Source organism: Tamandua tetradactyla, chromosome X, assembly GCF_023851605.1.
Source record: "Tamandua tetradactyla isolate mTamTet1 chromosome X, mTamTet1.pri, whole genome shotgun sequence".
Classification (NCBI taxonomy): domain Eukaryota; kingdom Metazoa; phylum Chordata; class Mammalia; order Pilosa; family Myrmecophagidae; genus Tamandua; species Tamandua tetradactyla.
The window spans coordinates 71,880,929-71,898,266 of record NC_135353.1 but is presented as its reverse complement, the minus strand read 5'-3'; the positions used below and the strand labels follow the sequence as shown (position 1 = coordinate 71,898,266).

At 43.5% G+C, this 17,338-nt stretch overlaps 2 protein-coding genes across 9 annotated transcripts; one reads left to right on the top strand and one right to left on the bottom strand.

Moving 5' to 3' along the window:
* Positions 1-3,119: 3,119 nt before the first annotated feature.
* Positions 3,120-6,020, bottom strand: LOC143671171 (protein ARMCX6-like). 4 transcript variants are annotated; one of them, XM_077146157.1, is made up of 4 exons: positions 5,879-6,020; positions 5,499-5,587; positions 5,073-5,154; positions 3,120-4,771 (listed from the first exon to the last, which is right to left on the bottom strand). In XM_077146157.1, exon 4 carries the CDS (start codon positions 4,650-4,652, stop codon positions 3,753-3,755), a length of 900 nt encoding a protein of 299 aa, XP_077002272.1. In that variant the 5' UTR covers positions 4,653-4,771; positions 5,073-5,154; positions 5,499-5,587; positions 5,879-6,020; the 3' UTR covers positions 3,120-3,752. The 4 variants fall into 4 exon arrangements, with proteins under 4 accessions (XP_077002272.1, XP_077002269.1, XP_077002271.1 ...); XM_077146154.1 differs by having other exon boundaries at positions 5,891-6,020; XM_077146156.1 differs by lacking the exon at positions 5,073-5,154 and having other exon boundaries at positions 5,891-6,020.
* A 4,769-nt stretch (positions 6,021-10,789) lies between these two features.
* On the top strand, positions 10,790-14,185 carry ARMCX3 (armadillo repeat containing X-linked 3). 5 transcript variants are annotated; one of them, XM_077145668.1, is made up of 5 exons: positions 10,790-10,958; positions 11,491-11,570; positions 11,808-11,867; positions 12,155-12,225; positions 12,503-14,185. In XM_077145668.1, exon 5 carries the CDS (start codon positions 12,649-12,651, stop codon positions 13,786-13,788), a length of 1,140 nt encoding a protein of 379 aa, XP_077001783.1. In that variant the 5' UTR covers positions 10,790-10,958; positions 11,491-11,570; positions 11,808-11,867; positions 12,155-12,225; positions 12,503-12,648; the 3' UTR covers positions 13,789-14,185. The 5 variants fall into 5 exon arrangements, with proteins under 5 accessions (XP_077001783.1, XP_077001784.1, XP_077001787.1 ...); XM_077145669.1 differs by having other exon boundaries at positions 10,790-11,113; XM_077145670.1 differs by lacking the exon at positions 10,790-10,958 and adding an exon at positions 11,135-11,354.
* Positions 14,186-17,338: the final 3,153 nt, after the last annotated feature.

Below are 17,338 nucleotides of genomic sequence, written 5' to 3'. Positions count from 1 at the left end.
CAGTGGGGGCTGTGGTCCATTACTGGGCTATGGTCCAGAAATGACGGAGGACTTGGGGCTGTTTGCCTGGGCAGGGGTCTCAGGATTCTGAGACATGCTTTCCTTGGTCTTGAGAAGATGCCAGGCACTGCTGCTAAGGCAGGGAGGCCAGCTCAGGAAGAATATGTCTAAGGGAGGGTCTTTTAAAATTGATTGTACTGGGCACACAATGCACTTTCCTTTTTAATTAGAAAAAGTGTACTATCAAAAAATATATAATGAGGGTACATATATACATCATCCATAATTAACAACAAATATTAACAATTTTATTTGCTTATAATCTCTATTAATAGATAATACTAAACTGCATATTCTGTTTCAGCCTCATTTTTCTCCAACCCTCCTCAGAACCAATCAATATTGTAAAATCTATCTTCATCTCTCAGTATCAATTTTAATTTTACTACAAATATATGTATCCAAAATAATATAGTGTTGTTTTGTATGTTTAAAATTATATTAGCTGTATGATACTGTATCCTTCTACAAAGCACTTATCTCACTCAGTATTAGATTTCTGAAAATTGTCTACAACGATATATGGAGATCTAGCTCAATCATACGTACAGCCTTATAAATTCCATTTTATAAAAATTTGACATATTGCAAATTCAAAAACTTAAAGGAAAAAATTACCTTACAGCTGAAACATCAACCATTAAAATAAAAAACAAGATGAGTATATGCACTGCATCATCAATACTCTTGTTCTGTAAGTCCTTGACAGTGCCATAAGATAAGAAAAAAGAATGAGCTATAAAACATTGAATAGGAAGAGATTAAAATGTCATAATTTCTGAATCATATGTTTGTCTACTTAAAAAGTCAGGGAGAAAAAATAGGGGAAATAATAAAATTAATAAGAGGTTCACTAAAAGAGCCCTACTGACTGAAGGATGACAATATTTGCATCAATAATGTTTATACACCCTAGAAGGTATGCTTTCTTATTAAATTTGTTTTTGAATGGAAAATGTATTAAGTACAAAATCCAAAAGGCAAAAATGACACAAAAAGAGAATTAAGTATCTTATCAATTTTTCGTCCGTCAACCCAATATACCTGCCAGGAGGAAAAAAAAATGCTATTTGTTTCTTGGGGAAATATTCCAGATATGTTCTACAACATATATATATATGATATATATATATATATCATATATATATATATATGATATATAATAGTATGAAGTGTTATAGTATATATAACACTTAGGGTCATATATGCAAAACAATCTTGCAACTTGCTTTTCTTTACCTTAAATAATGTAATTTGGGAGAGGGAATAGTCTAGTCCCTAGTTTCCCATGGTGTTGAAGTTAGAAGGGTGAGAATTCCTAAATTTTCTGTGGGAAAGAATAAATCCTCAGGTGGTACTACTGCAGAGCCCTGCTCATGAGTGCAAAAGCACCTCCTTCTTCAGCCAACACACACACCATATGCCGGAGGTCACCCAGTAAGGTGCAGCATACACGTGGCTGTACACAAATCGGTATTCGGTGGTGTGCACAGAGCAGGGAGTTACATGTTAATTTTTGGACCACAAACCAGGAGGAAGGAGAAAATCCTCTGCCTTTCAGCTGAGATTAAGGCGGCAAAGCAGGCTCAACTGGAAAAAAGTAGATGTGGGAGCTGTCTGCAGGGAAATCCTACTGGAAAAACAGACTGCCCGGCAGAACGGAGGTTAGCTTGGGAGAAAGGAGTGGTCACATTTGCAGCCGTTAGGAAACAAGACAGAGCCCCCCAGCCAACAAAGGAAGCCCAGCGGGCTGAGCCTTGATGGGGGTGTGGTATTGCAGCGACCCCAAGTCTCCCATTGACCATCCAAGGCCATCCAAGGCACCGGGGCTTGGGAAGGGTCAGGGATCGCATTCCTGGTTGGAGGATTCCTCAGAGAGGGTCTGAGGACCTAGCAGGCACCCAGGACGCTACTCAGATTGAAGGATGGAGTGTATGGGTACAGGCTGGAAAGCAGTAACTCACCTGGAATCCTGACGTTGGTGGGAGGAAATAAAATAAAATGAAACTATGCTCTGTTTGGAGGAGAGCAGTCGGAAGGCAGAGCTCTGTAGAGACCACCGCTGCCCAGGACACAGTGGCCCCAAGCAGCATCCCAGGGAAGCCAGGGGAGGGCACAGGGCACAGAGGCAGCTCTGCCCAGAGGAAACATAAATGTTTCTGTGTTTTCCATGGGCTTGAGGAGGAGGACCATTTCTTGACACATCGAAAGCATGCAGGAAACAAACCTGGCTTTGGTGATGCGTGGGAATAAGGTTTGCTGGACATGTTGGGGAAGTGGTGTGGCAGGATGAGTTGCCCAGACCCTGGAGTGGTTCAGTGCACACGGGCTCTCTCTTTCCTCGCAGGGTTGTTGGGACCTTGGATGGAGGGTATGGAGGTGTCACACGATGGAGGTGCAGGCCACGGGCCTGTCAAGCAACCTCCACATCTGCCCTGCCACCACTCTGGGGAGTTAATGGAGGACTCCACTGCCCCCTTCTTGGATCCCACCAATGGGACAAGGCAAAGGGCAGAAAGCAGGTTCCCCCAAAGGGGGCAGGGGCCAATCCTTCTCATTCTGCCAGGAACTTGTGTGTGGGATGGCAATGGAGGCAGGGGGGACCGAAGTAGATCTAGCTGCTGCTTGGCAGGTGAGATCAAACAATACACAGTAGGCCCTTAGCAAATGGCAAGAACTATGGCTAAATTATACACGAAATGCCTTTGGATGCAGGTCAGCGTGCTCCACCCCCCCCCCACGCTGGATATGTAGACAAACCCAAAGATACTGACTTTCCTCTCTAGGCTGGCAGTCAAGAAATGCACCTTTATTGAGGGATTTCTGTGTGCCAGGCACTGTGCCGGTTGCTCCTCTTTTAGTCCTCTCAACATTCCTTCTTAATCCCCCTCCGCCCCCACCCCCAACCCCTTCTGGAACCTTTTACTGAGCACCAGAACCCATTTCAATCTCTGCTTGCTGTAAGCACTGGCAAGCGTGCATTTGTCAGCACGCAAGCGTCTCAGATAGTGTGTATTTTTGTCCTTTTCTTCATGCAGGCTGTAAACTCAAGGACAAGGACCATGTTTCTTTTTTTTTGCCAATGAAAGCGCACAATTTTATTGACGATACACACAAACGTAGTCTCGGGTGCATGAGGCTAACTCAGTACAATTGGTAGAGGGGGAGTGCTGTTTTTTGTTTTTGATGAATAGGCTCACCATTAATCCGCTTGCGTAGAAGAAAGAGCAAATACAAAGAAATTCAATCTAAGCAGCAACAAATGCATTTCCAGCACAAGCTCTGATGCACGGCTGGTCTCCACGAAACGGTCCAGCTTAAACAGGGAGACCACCACAGGCAGCAACTTCACTCGTGTTGCTATAGTATGACATTCTTTATCCACAGCTGGCAGCTGAAAGGACCCCTTTACCACATGAGGACAGCTGGAAGGGGGTAATTTACAATGTGCATTGCCTGCCGCCTGCAAAACCAAGAAGTTACTGAAAGCTCTGTGGGGATCCCTGCCTGGCCAGTAAGAGTACGGTCCTGGGTTTAGCAACTGTAACATTCACCCAACTCAAGGATGTGGTGATCGGCTAAGGCTGGATCTTCAGTAGCACCCTCTGCAGATTCTTTGAATGAGAATTCAAGCGAATGTTCACCAAACGGGTTTTGGGTGGATTCACTCCCTTTCTGTTTGAATTGGTCATTTAAGGGGCAGGTACGTCCAAGAGAACGTCTCTGTTTCCACTTCTGATAAAGAGGGACATGAATGAGAACAGCATTTGGGCACTGAGCAACTCCCCTGCCAAGGCTGCCTTTTCAGACAAACTCATTAGCGGTTTCAGAATCTGATCCTCAGCACATCCATTCCCCTCTGCTATCAATGGAAACTTCAAGTCTGAAACGGACTTGGCAAGCATGTGATTAATAACCGTCATGGTTTTTAACAAATTTAATCCCGCCTGCTGCAGAAATGAGTTGCAGCAATGTGACACAGTCTCCTGACACACTTCACTGATGTACATCTTAATCTGGCCCTGATGTTCAACACTCCCATTCAACATATCCAGGGCACGCACAGCCTTCTCCTTCACAGCGGTTCTGGGAGTGGGGACCATGCTTCTAGTAATTGGGAGGCTGGGCAAATCACAGTTGGTATTGTGGGTAGAGGGAAAACCAGCCTCCCTGGCCTGAGCAAACAGCATTTTTACCTGAATGAAAGGACACTTGGAGAGATCAAGAACAACACTCATATTATTAACAGTAGTACTCCAAGTATTTTTATGTCCATAGGGGGACGGGCGCTCTTTTATTAGGTATGTTCGGTTAGCTTTACCCCCACCTGACGGCCTGTCTTCGCTTCCACCTGGGGCCCCAGGTTTAATCCAATCCCCATCCTCATTCCAGGGTCGAGCCATAGTTGTGAAATCAAACCACATGTCGGGTTCCTCCTCATCCAGTGCCTCATCTTCATCCCATTCGTCTTCCTCTTCCTCCAACTTGTCACTGTCATCTCTTCCTATGGTTAGTTTGTAAACACAGTAGCAGGCACCAGCCCCGATCATCAGTCCTGCTGCCATCCAACCCACTTCCCGAGCCCGGCCCATACTTAAGTCCGTGCCAGCCTTGGGGCCGGCCAGGAGAGGGATTTGGTCAGCCTGATTGCAGAGGACTCTTGGGTAGTTTTCAGCCTCTTACAGTCTCCTGCAGCGGTCTTTTGATGAATCTATGGGTGGAAAAGTGTATTAGGGATTGTGGCTGTGCCTGGATGTGCACCTTATCAGTGTGCCCCAGTGGAAGCTGACAATGGTTTATTATTAGCAAATCATTTCTCCCTTTCTTTCTTGTACTCCCCGGCTATTCTCAGGGTCCTCTGTTTTCTCTTCCAGTTTCCACAAAAAAAGGGTGAGATATGGTTCTGAGCCATGGCAGCCAGGAGGCTGAGAGGGAGCAGCAAATCTCAGTTAATCTCATCCTCCACCACGACCCCACCCTTCAAGGATTCACAGGCAATTTCATCAGCTAACCTCTGCCAATGCCGGGGTAAATGCTTTCTTCTTCCCTTGTCTTCAGTTGTTAGTGCTCCCTACTGGGTGACAAATGGACAGTCTAGCATAGAAAGGAAGATAAGCAGTAATAGATAACTCAGTGTGGTTGATGGATTGGCACTCAGGGTACAGCTCCCAACACCTGCTTTTTTGACTTCTAGGCCCTGAGTTTAAAATATTTCCCACCCCACCCCCCGACTTTCCTAACGCGGACTTCCCCGCCCCCACCCCGCCCCCACCCCTTGCCGTCCGCCATTTCCCCAGTAAAGGCGCCACACCCCTTTTCCTGCACAGAAATGCGAGGGGGTATGAAGAAAGAAGGGGCCCGGAGAGGGCGACTCGGACCTGGCCCGCACAGATCGCAGCCCCCTTTCATCCCCGCCCAGGGTCCCGGGCTAATCCCACCTTCACGTTGTCTTGCACGGTTCCAGAGCAGTTTGCTCCTTCCCTCGTAGCAATTTGAGCAGCGAGTATAGGCCAACAGACCTACAAACCTGCAGACAAGAGACAGAGCGGACGGAGTGCTAAGTGGACGGACCAGCACCCAAGGTACCGGTACCCTAATTGAGGAATATGTCTTTCCTCGCGGTCTCTGTAACCGCCACCTACTGCCCCCATCCCCTCCCCCGCTCGAAGCCCGCCAGTTCTCTACTCAAATGGGCAGAGGACACGGGATGGGAGGGGGTATTTAGAAAGTAGGCGAGGAGGGGACAGAGCCCCGATTGGCCCAAACCACGGCGCTCCTGTCCCTCTCCCACCCCCACCTCTCACCAAGCAGCGCCCACCTTCACACCGACCTGCACGTTGCGGACTAGTTTCTTTCTTCGTTCACCCGCTTGCAGAGTGATAGGGGACTGGTTCCCAGACGGAGGCGACGAGCAGGACTTCTGCTCTAGTCAGCTCTTGGTCACGTGACGATCACGTCACCAGCCCTGGCCCCCAATTTCCACTCCCACAAACAGTGCGGCAGGCGCCAGCCCGCCCCGTATCTCCCTCAGTCACACTGGGCCCTGTCACTCTTTTTCTCTTAAACAATACCAGACACCAGAGGTGGTCACGTCTTTTTGGAACTTGAATTTGCCTTTCTGTAATTACAGGAAGGGGCAGCATTTTTTCCTGGGACTACCGTTCACTTATGCTTCTTGATGAATTCTCTCACTGGTTACTAGGCACCGAAACTCCTGCAGCCCACTTCGAATTTTTACCCCTTCCCATATACATTCTCTGCACCAAAATAGAGGGTGGGAAGTGGTCAAAAGGAAGCCCAAGTATTAGTGAGAATTTAATTAATATTTTTATATATTTATGCTTTATTTCATTTTTCTTTCTTTTTTTACTGACTTGTTACACTATATTGCAATCAGAAAATACAATAAAACCATTTTCATTTGGGGAAAACTGGATTCAAGTAAAATGAAAAAAAGTATATAAGATATCTCCCCAATAGGGAGGCCTCATTGACTGAGTTAATTTATACCACATTGGAAATATTTTCTTCTGACTGCATTGGAAATACAAGTTTCATACAGCGCATTATAATTAAAACGAAAAACCCTTAAAAACAAAACCAGTGCGCTTTCAATGTCATTTATAAAATGATGGACAAATTAATATATATTGACAAGGTAATGTTCTAATCATGACCATCTAAAATAAACGAACCACTGTGCCTTTCTGTCTTCTGGCTGAACTTATGGTATTAGATGTCAATCTTCGAGATCTTCATGGACAACTCTTGGATGTCTTCCACTCTGACTTCAAAAGACAAACTTTATGAAGACCTCCAATTCAGGGTGAATGTAGCATCTTACAAGTTCAGTATCTCCACAGATGAGCCTATTTTCCATTCAGAGAGGTTTATTTAAACTCCATTAAGAAATTTCATGATGCAACCCATAAATCATTCAGAAATTAGAAAAATCTTTGCCATCCCCCAATGAAATGAGGCTTATCAGGTGGGCTTTCCCTTCCATCGTGGTGCTGGTGAGATCTTTCCGGTATGGGTCATTTATGTACCGCACTTCACATCACCTCAGCAGTGGCTGGTATTCAGCATTTTCCGGTGGGTACAATGGTGAGGGTCTGTGTGTGACCACGAACCACTGCAATACCCCTTTTATGTTCGTGTCATTTTCCCCTCACAAATAAGAGTGTGTACAGGATCCCAAGCACTCATAGGGATAAAAAAACCTTTCCATTCCCTGTCTTCTGTTCCAGTCTCATTGCACTACCTGTACAAGCCTCTCAGAATCATCTCAGAACTGAGGGACGAAGTGTGTAGAATTAAGTCCTCAGATATCCACCTGTCCTTGTCAGGGAGTCATAGTCTAAATATAGATCTTTTAGGCAGCCATTCTATCAGAACATTGAAATATGACACCCCAGTCAGAGGCTCACCCTGTGAGGGGCCCTTGTGCAGGGCAGGCTCTTCCCAGAGGTGAGCCAGGGAGACTAGAGAGGCTTGCTGGTGAATATTTGGAAGTCAGTATCATTCACGTTTTGATCTTCCCTAAACTTTTCTAGTCCAAACTCACGCACTAATATCATACCACATTTGTTTCCCCAATACCCTTACACTGTTCTTTTTATCACTCTTGATTCAATTCTGCCAGACAAATGAATTCCATTTACGAAGGTTTACTAAGAGAACTTTCAGATTCAACTGTTCATCATTCAGTTTTTGGCTGCAGGTTCTTATATAAGTGAGTTTTATTTGTTTCAAATATATACATTAGAAATAAGTAAGGAGTATGTAAAGTATAATAAAGGCAGTGGTCTTGGTGTCATAGACATGGCTCTACAGTAAGGACACATTTTCACAACACTTAGCAAGGTTCCAAGGACAAAAGCGTCACTCCAACTTCTCCTTCCTAATATAAAATATATCCCCGTCCTTGGTGTATTCTACAATTACCTCAGTGTATAACCCCCTAACCACCATTCTTTCAGTTTGCCAAACTTTTCCTGATTTGAAACTTGCTGAACTTCTGAGCATGACTACCTTTTCATTTGTCTTACCCATTTGTAATTCTGACCCACAATTTCTACCAAGGAACCTGGGACTAGTATTTAAAAATTACTTTGCTCTCCATTATACATCTACCAACAAATATTTATTTAAGGCCATGTTATGTGCCTTGCATACTATTTCAAAAATGAAAAAATAAAATCCTTAAACAGTTCTCCAGGTAAGCTTGCTGAAAGTTCCTGACCTGTAAAAGACTACGTGAAACCACAGCTAGAAGGAAGCTTTTGGCATAAATCAGTATCGGTCAAATGTGATTATAAAATGTCCCCAAACAAACAAACAAAAAGAGATCAGTAGATAGTAACACTGATGGAATTGCAGAAGGTAAGAAAAATAAATTATAGAGGATTGTTATTTTGATAAGCTGTATTACTTTTTGTATTATAATGCTGTTCTTAGTTAAGGTTCTTTGCTTGCAAGCATCAGAAAGCAAGCCTGGTTAACTTAAGCAGTAAGGGAATGCTGGAGACCAGGATGTTCTCTGAGAGGTCTAGGTAGCAGAAATTGATATGTGCCAGAATTCCATCAATTTTCAGATTTTTTTTCCTCTGCCCAAGATTCAAATTTAAGAGAGCATATGGTTGGCTTCTTTTGGGTCATATACCTGCCCTTTAGCTGGGGAAAATATGAGTATACAAAATGTAAAATGAATTTCCTTTCTTTTCCCAAAGAGAAATGTAAACTGTTCCAGCTCTTTTTGTTGTTGATTTGTATGCGCTCTTTCAGTACTTTGACTGAGGTGCTGGGAGACTATTGACTATAGTGTGTTTTAGTTATAATTTCCCCTTAACTGAACATTTGAGAGCTGCAGCTCTCAAATGCTGATGCACAGAGTTGTTCGAGCCAAGGCCAGGTGGCTTCCCTGACAGGATTCCACAACATTACATCTACAGTGCAGGGTCTTGTCCTCAGCACGGTATGATCAATCTTTGATTGTGTCTATACTCTGAGAACAGATGCCTCAGTCAAATCATTCACAGAGGTGTACATATAAATCTAGATCAAAATGCTTAAACCCAGGGATCTCTGCATTCCCTCCCTGTAAGTTGGCCAGAGGTAAGCTAAATCTCAACAGAATTGCCAATTGAAGAATTTGCCTGAGAAATACAACTGTCAGGCATACTGAAGGTTTCTGTCAGTCTTACTAAACACCCTCTTCCTATAGATAAACTACTACTTGGGAAGTTACAGCCTCAAAAGGTCACATAGTGAGCTTGAAATCAGAACAAGGGTGGTTGGCTCACCTTAGGAAGTGGCTTTCAGCTAAGGAAGCTGGGGATGGTGCTGCCAAGGAAAGTTAAATATTCCATTCATCCTAGTGAAAACTCCCTCTCTCCAGACAGTGCTTGGTTAAGAACAACCAAAACTTTCCAGTCTCTTCCTTTTGTATATTTCTCTGCTTGAATAAGCCCCTTGCACAATCTTTCTCTAATCACAGAATCGTCTAGTTGACTTGGTTTGCTTAATTTCAATCATACCCTAGTACTGCCTCCCAGAGTTTGATCAGATATGAATTTCCTTGGAGATTTTCCTGTTGTCAAACTCCCCAGTCTGTAGATTTATTCTTGTACTGACTATGGAAATAACAGCCTTAAATCCAAACTTTTAAGGAGTATCCCACTGCAGACCCTGTGTTCTGACATTATTTTAATACTTCTCCACTTAAATATAGATAACTAATTGGTGACAGGAGTTTCATCAAGCTCATCACACCAGTCAATGGAATGGTTTCAAAGTAATCACTACGGGCAGAGTTTAGCCAATTTTGTCTTGTTCTCAATGTTCCACTAATCCCTAGTTCATTTACAGATGATATTAGCTGTTTGTACCCAGACACATTTTGTAATATTCTTTTTATGTCACTAATTTTGTCAGTCGCATGACTTTTTATCTTACAGATACCAACCAAGTAGTTATAATTTCTACTCAATCTTTTCTGTTTTACTGGGTTTTGAGGGCTCAATGCTTCTTGTTTGTTAAAAGATGCAGGTGGAAGTCTATAGCTATCTTATTTAGAAGACTGACCTTAGCCAAAAGATTTACAAATTTGGGGGCACACTGATTAGCCCTTTCAGGGTTGTATTATGTGCCAGGACCCAGAAAACATTAAGACTGCTTCGAGTGAAGTGTGGGAATGTGGGATTTTTAGAGGCTTGATAGCACTTAAGATCAATCTTCCACCTCCTCATTTTTGTTACCCAAATGAAAATAGATTTATGGTATTTTTTCTCATAAAAAGAATGCAGGTTGGGAAGGGGGAGGGGTCAGAGCAAAAACAAAACAACAAAACTACATTAAGAAGGTAAAAACCAAACTCTCACTCCAGGCCTCCTTTTTGATGACTTGTTCATGTCAGATCTAGGAGTAGATTTCAGAGGAAATGGTAGACATTAATAGCAAGGAGAGGGGGTGGAGGGAAAGGCTGCTATCCCAAGAGCTTAGGGAAGGAAAAGGCAATTTTTCAAAAAAGTTCAAGTGGCCAGTACACCCAGGGCAAGATGCTGTCCCTTTCTGGTAATCAGAGGAGGGCAGATACAACCACAGAGAGATGGGATTATGAAGAGAAAAGAGTGACAAGGCCGGGTATGGGGGAGGGAATGGATGGGGGCGGGCCCTCTTCTGCCGCACTGCTGGTGGGAGGGGAAATTGGGGACCCGAGTTAGTGGATGACGTAGATATCACGTGATCAAGAGCTGACGTGTGCAGAAGTCCTTCTTGTCCTAGTCGTTGTTCCCGTCCGTCCGAGTACCAGCTCCCAATTGCCTTGAGGACGGGTGGGCCTGCGGCAGAGGGAAGAAGGAGGAGGAGGAGAAGGAAATCGTCCCGGATCCCTGCAGGTCAGTGCCTGAGAAATTCCATAAGGTGGAGGTGGTAGAAGACGCAGGGCGGAGACCGTCGCGAGTCCTGGGGCGCCTCCATCGGTCTCTCCCATTCGCCGCCGGCTTTCCAAGACTTAAGTCCTGCCTGCAGCCTATTTCATTGCTGCGAAACGGTGAGCAGGGAGTGTTTGGGGAGGAGCCTAGAGACCGGGAGGTGGGAATATGTTGGGATCTGAGGCCCACAATCCGGAAAGGGAGCTGTGGCCTGGGTGTTGGCTCCCCAGTTCACCAAGTCGGTGCTGGAGGGGAAAGGTCGGGAATGGGGAGGGAGATGAGGTGCAACGAGTGTGTCAGTGGAACCTCAAGAGGGTTAACAAAGATGGGAAACCTTTAAAAACCGAGCCTCGGAATTAGGTAAGTTTTCGTGTTCTGGGAACTGGTCTGTCCACCAAAAGCTCAGTAGCAGCTGTTTCCCATCCTTCTGCTTTTGGCTGTATCTTCTTGACTGTGGTCTGGGTCTAGTGGGTACGAGCCTTTCCTGGGTGGCCAGTCTTTCTGTAGGTTGCTGTATGACGCCAGGCAAGAGAAGAGGAAGGAAATTAAACCCTATCGGTGAAGGTCGATTTGAGGGTAAGACCATCTGGGCACCCCAGGAGGGGCGGGAGTGGAAGTGGGGAGAAAACAGAGATGTAATAATTTAGGTTCTCCTCTGAGTCTGAGTGCGTTTCTCACATTCCCCCAAATGTGGCGAAATGGCTGCGTTGAGGGGAGGAAAAGGATGACAGGAGAGATATCTATCAGATAGTTTGTTCACAATTCTCTCTCATCCAGAGTTAGTCTCCATGTTTTCAATCTGTCATCCTGCAGGTTTGCTGTAGCAGGTGGCACCACTTGAAGCAGGGAGGAAGTTTCCCCGGAGCTGTAGAGGTCGGTGTGCCTGTGGGGGCTGCCTGGAATCGGGGAGGGGACAGAGATCAGCTGAGGTTTGGATGGGCTCACCCACTCCTACCTTATTTTCCTTACATCCTTCCCATTTCAAGCGAAGGAGGAAACAGGCATGTGCATATTTTTGATGGGCTAGAGGGACTGAGAGTTTAAAGAAAAACAACAAGAAAACCCCTGACAACGGGATCATGAATCAGGGAAGCAACACATGAACAGTCACTTAGGCATTTTTCAAGCCCTTAGTCCTCACTGCTCTGGTCTCTCTGCAGATCCGAAAGGTTGTTGGGTGTGGCAACTTCCAGGGGAGGGAAGAAGGAACGAATTGCCCAGTCTTGTGGAGGTTAGTGCAAGAGTGCTACTCCCTGGGGATGCCTGTGGTTGGGTGACAAGGCCCCAGCAGAGTCTTTTAACTCTATTGCCTTTGTCTAGGTTTGAGGTGGGAATGAGCTGGGGAGGTACGGAGAGGGTGAAATGAGGGGGTGGATATAAGAATTTGTTAACAATTTATAATTCCCACCAAACTCCCAGTTACTATTCTCCTGTCTTCTGTGCAACTCTGCATGGGGCAGCACAAAGAGAAGAGAAACTTCAACCCCATTTCCTTCCTGCATCCCTAGGTCCACCTCTAGTTTCAGCTGTTGTGGCCTTGAAGTGGCTGAAGACTGCCATTCTCCACAGACCTGCACCCAGGCCCACAGCCGTCTGCCCCCAGCCCAAGTGACAACTCTGTTCCTTGGTCCCTGCTATTGTCAGGGACGATTGCATGGGCTACGCCAGGAAAGTAGGCTGGGTGACTGCAGGACTGGTAATTGGGGCTGGTGCTTGCTATTGCATTTATAAGCTGACCCAGGGAAGAAAACAGAACAAGGAGAAAATGGCTGAGGGTGGCTCTGGAAATGTGGATGATGCTGGGGACTGTTCTGGGGTCAGATACAATGACTGCTCTGATGATGATGATGACAACAATGAGAACAAGGATATAGTATGGTACCCACCTTGGGCCCGGATTGGGACTGAGGCTGGGACCAGAGCTAGGGCTAGGGCAAGGGCCAGGGCCACCCGAGCACGTCGTGCTGTCCAGAAACGAGCTTCTCCCAATTCAGATGATACTATTTTGTCTCCTCAAGAGCTGCAGAAAGTTCTTTGCTTGGTTGAAATGTCTGAAAAGCCTTATATTCTTGAAGCAGCTTTAATTGCTCTGGGTAACAATGCTGCGTATGCATTTAACAGAGATATTATTCGTGATCTGGGTGGCCTCCCAATTGTTGCAAAGATTCTCAATACTCGGGATCCCATAGTTAAGGAGAAAGCTTTAATTGTTCTAAATAACTTGAGTGTGAATGCTGAAAATCAGCGCAGACTTAAGATATACATGAATCAAGTGTGTGATGACACAATTACTTCTCGCTTGAACTCATCTGTGCAGCTGGCTGGACTAAGATTGCTTACAAATATGACTGTTACCAATGAGTATCAGCACATGCTTGCCAATTCCATTACAGACTTTTTTCGTTTATTTTCAGCGGGAAATGAAGAAACCAAACTTCAGGTTTTGAAATTACTTTTGAATTTGGCTGAAAATCCAGCCATGACTAGAAAACTGCTCAGGGCCCAAGTACCATCTTCACTGGGTTCCCTCTTTAATAAGAAGGAGAACAAAGAAATTATCCTTAAACTTCTGGTCATATTTGAGAATATAAGTGACAATTTTAAATGGGAAGAAAATGAACCTACTCAGAATCAATTCAGTGAAGGTTCACTCTTTTTCTTATTAAAAGAATTTCAAGTGTGTGCTGATAAGGTTCTGGGAATAGAAAGTCACCATGATTTTTTGGTGAAAGTAAAAGTTGGAAAATTCATGGCCAAACTGGCAGAGCATATGTTCCCAAAGAGCCAGGAATAACATCTTGAGTTTGAAGCCTAGAAGCAATACACATTGTAAACTATTCCTTTTCTCCACCTTGTTTATATGGTAAAGGAATCCTTTCAGCTGCCAATTTTGAATAATAAATTCATATTGTATCATCAATGCCAATATTAACCAAGTTGGTTTTCAGGTTGAAGCTGAATGAATGAATATTGCTACTTGTTCTGAAAACGTTTGTTGCTTTTTAGCTCACTGCCTAGATTGAAATACTTTTGCTGTTTCCTTCCACATAAGTAAGTGACTGACAGTGAACCAATTAGTCATACGCCAGCTCCATTCTGTCATTTGCATTGACTTCATTTGTGTATCATCAATAAAGGTGTGTGTTAATGCTTGAAAAAAAAGATAAAAGGAAAGAAGAAAGAAAAAACAACCCTTGTCCTTCTATTTATGATCTTTTTGGAGAGATAAGAAACATACAAACAAAAAGATAATTGAGAATATCTTGAGCACATGCTCATTATCAAATGTGCGTAGAGGAGGCAGAGGTTTCTGTGGGTAACAGTTAGTCAACTAAAACTTCACAGAGAAGGCAGCCATTTAAAATGGGTCTTGAATGGAGTAAGGTGTTTAAGGGCGTTCCATGAGATAGGAATGAGGGGGAATGGTGTAAGAAAGGCATGGAGGTAGAACTCCTCTCCTGTGGCAGTAAGACCAGTCTGTTTAGACTGGAGAGAATGGGGAGTGGGAGCAGATAACATTTTGAAGCCGTTTTGTGTAGAACTGTTTGAATATCATCCCATTGAACCTGAAAGCCACTAAATAAGTTTTTTTTTACTAGAAAGAAAAAATGGAACTTATATAAAAGTCCCTCTCTCCCCTACTGTGCCATGTCAGCAAGGGTGTCACAAAGTTGACCCTTTCAAACCCTGGTGACGGGAATGAATTTACTCTGACACAAGGTTTGTGGAGGGTCATTTAGTAATACATATAATCCTCAAAATATGTATACCCTTTGACTTATTCATCTTAAAGAAATAATTGAACAAATGGCCAAAGATTGTATATAAAAGGCTGTTCATCCCAGCACTCTCTAAAATAGTAAAAATTGAAAACAACCTATGTGTCCAGCACACTGGATTGGCTAAACAAATTATGAAATGTTCACACAGTGTATTATGATAAATATGTTTATAGAAATATGTATTACCAGGGAAAGATATACATCATGCATTGTTAGGTGAAAAAGGTAGGATAGTAGCAGTATTTATAGTATGATTCTATTCTTCAAGAATTAATGAAACACATGCTTAAATAGACATACAAAAATTCTGGACTTATAGATACCCAAGTGGTAGCAGTGCTTATCTTCGGGTGGAATTTTAATGAGTGATTTGTACCCTTTTACTTTTTATTTATCTCTGCATTTTAATCTAAAATGAATATTGATTTTAAGACATTTTTGAAGAGAAAAGTATAGGGAATGAAACAAGTGAATAGAGCATGACTGAATGGAAAAATACTTGAATTAAGAATGAGGTGGATTGAACGTTCCTCTCTGAAATGATACATGAGAGGTGATCGGGCTTGTCATGAGTATAAAATGAGCTAATACATGTAGAATACTCACAACGTTTTGGTACATAACAGTTAATCAAGAAAAGTGAACATCCTTAATTCCCAAAAATGCAGAGTTGATAGTGTTTTGGTTGACTTTTGTTTTGTTGGGGCATTCTACCATTTGTCAGTGTCATTTAATAAATAATAACAACAATAAAGGTTAGCATTTATTAAGTGACTACTTTGTAGAGTCCTATCATTCCTGTAAGGCAACTGTTAAAATAATTTGTCAAAGGAATAGGATTTTCATTCTTTTCTAAGAAAATAAAGTGTTTCCTCAGACATGATCTTAGCAGCCTCCACAACATATTCCTAATTGGTGTGGAGGGCTAGGTGATGTTATCATGTTTAATATGATGCAAGGAAGGAATCAAATCCTCTCCGGTTCTGGACTGGTTTTACCCTCAGGTCTCCATAAACTCACACTAATGTAATCTGTTTTAGACAAAGGGACCGCGTACTGCTTGGCTTAAAGTTGTTGGGTGTGGTGACCCTACTGCATCATACACATGTGGGGATTCATGGCACTTATTTTAAGAGTGGAGCAAAGGGAAAGGAAACTAAAATTTTTCTTGCTCCTGTTAGGTACAAGAAACAAATTTGGAAGGGGAAGAGGATGAATCCACTTTAAAGTAACTTGAGTTTGAAGTGCCTGTGTGGCATCCAGATGTGGCCATCCTATTATTTGCATGTACTGATCTGGAGCTCAGAGGAGAGGACTGGGCTGCAAATATGGATTTGGGAGCCTTCAGAAAATGAATGATAATTGAGGACATGGGAGTGGATGTGACTCCATCGAGAGAGTGTAGAGTGAGAAAATGGAGGACTGCAAATAGAACTGTGTAAGGGCCTGTGACAGTTGTGAAGAAAAGCACATATTTGAAACTCAGTGTCTGCCATTTTAGACATTTTCACTATCCATATATCTAGATATTCTTTACACAAAATTGGGTTATAGAGTAGAAAAATTTTCAGAGCACGATTTATTTTTTTCTTATTTTTCTCCTCACAAAAATAACATTATTGGAGGTACCTAAGAAAATAGAGTCAATGAGTGCAAACTTGGCCTCAGACCCAGATATGCAGCTTGAACATCTAAACAATTTTCAGTTCAAGGCATGTTTAACTTACGGTACTGAGTGACTTTTATACCTGGGGTAAATATGAGGTTAACTTCCCAGTAATAAACCACAGTGAAGCAGGGCTCAGGCCTGACCAGTGCCCATTGGCTCTTGTAGTTCTCTTTTATCCTCCCCTTGTCCCTTCCCATTTTTCTTTCCGCACTTCCCAGCACTTCTATCTTTAATTCCTCTTTCTGGGAGATAATTGGTGCTAGTCTTTAGGGCTGATGCTGACCCTACTACTCTCCTTGTGCATTTGTGTCTTTCAGAGTGCTGAAATCCCATGACACCACATGCACCCCTAGACATTCCTGTGACACTATCCCATGCACCAGAGGGCATTGAATGCAGAATAATAATTTTCGTTGCTGTTGTAATGAAGTGGCCCTGGGTGCTACTGCATACCAATAGTTTATGGAACCCTTGTTGAACAGACATTGAGAAGGAGCTAGTCTTAATTTGGCACAACTCTACCTACACTGGATGCACTTTTGATGTCCCACACTGATATGTTTTAGTACTGAATACTCTGGACCTGGAGAAAGTGCTGTGTGAGACGGTTGTGTGAAAGCTTGGTCCATGCAGGCCACAGGTTCAGATCACATGCCGATGTCCCAATATTTTCACGTTGGAGGTTACCGCTCTCAATGATTTTGGGAAGGGTGCAGTTCTAGGATTGTGGACCTGCTTATGGGGGCAGAGATGAGGCAACTGAGAAAATTGGGAACTTGGAGGATACCCTGCTCTTTGGTTTTGTACTCACCTAATGGTTTGAGGAGTCTAAGAAGGTCTATCCCAGTCCATATTTGTTCAAGGGTCCTTTTATAAAGATGGAGTTCAGTTCT

Excerpts from the sequence above, each read along its gene's own strand:
- ARMCX3 (XM_077145672.1), top strand. The coding sequence starts at position 12,649 with ATGGGCTACGCCAGGAAAGTAGGCTGGGTGACTGCAGGACTGGTAATT.
- LOC143671171 (XM_077146157.1), bottom strand. The coding sequence starts at position 4,652 with ATGGGCCGGGCTCGGGAAGTGGGTTGGATGGCAGCAGGACTGATGATC.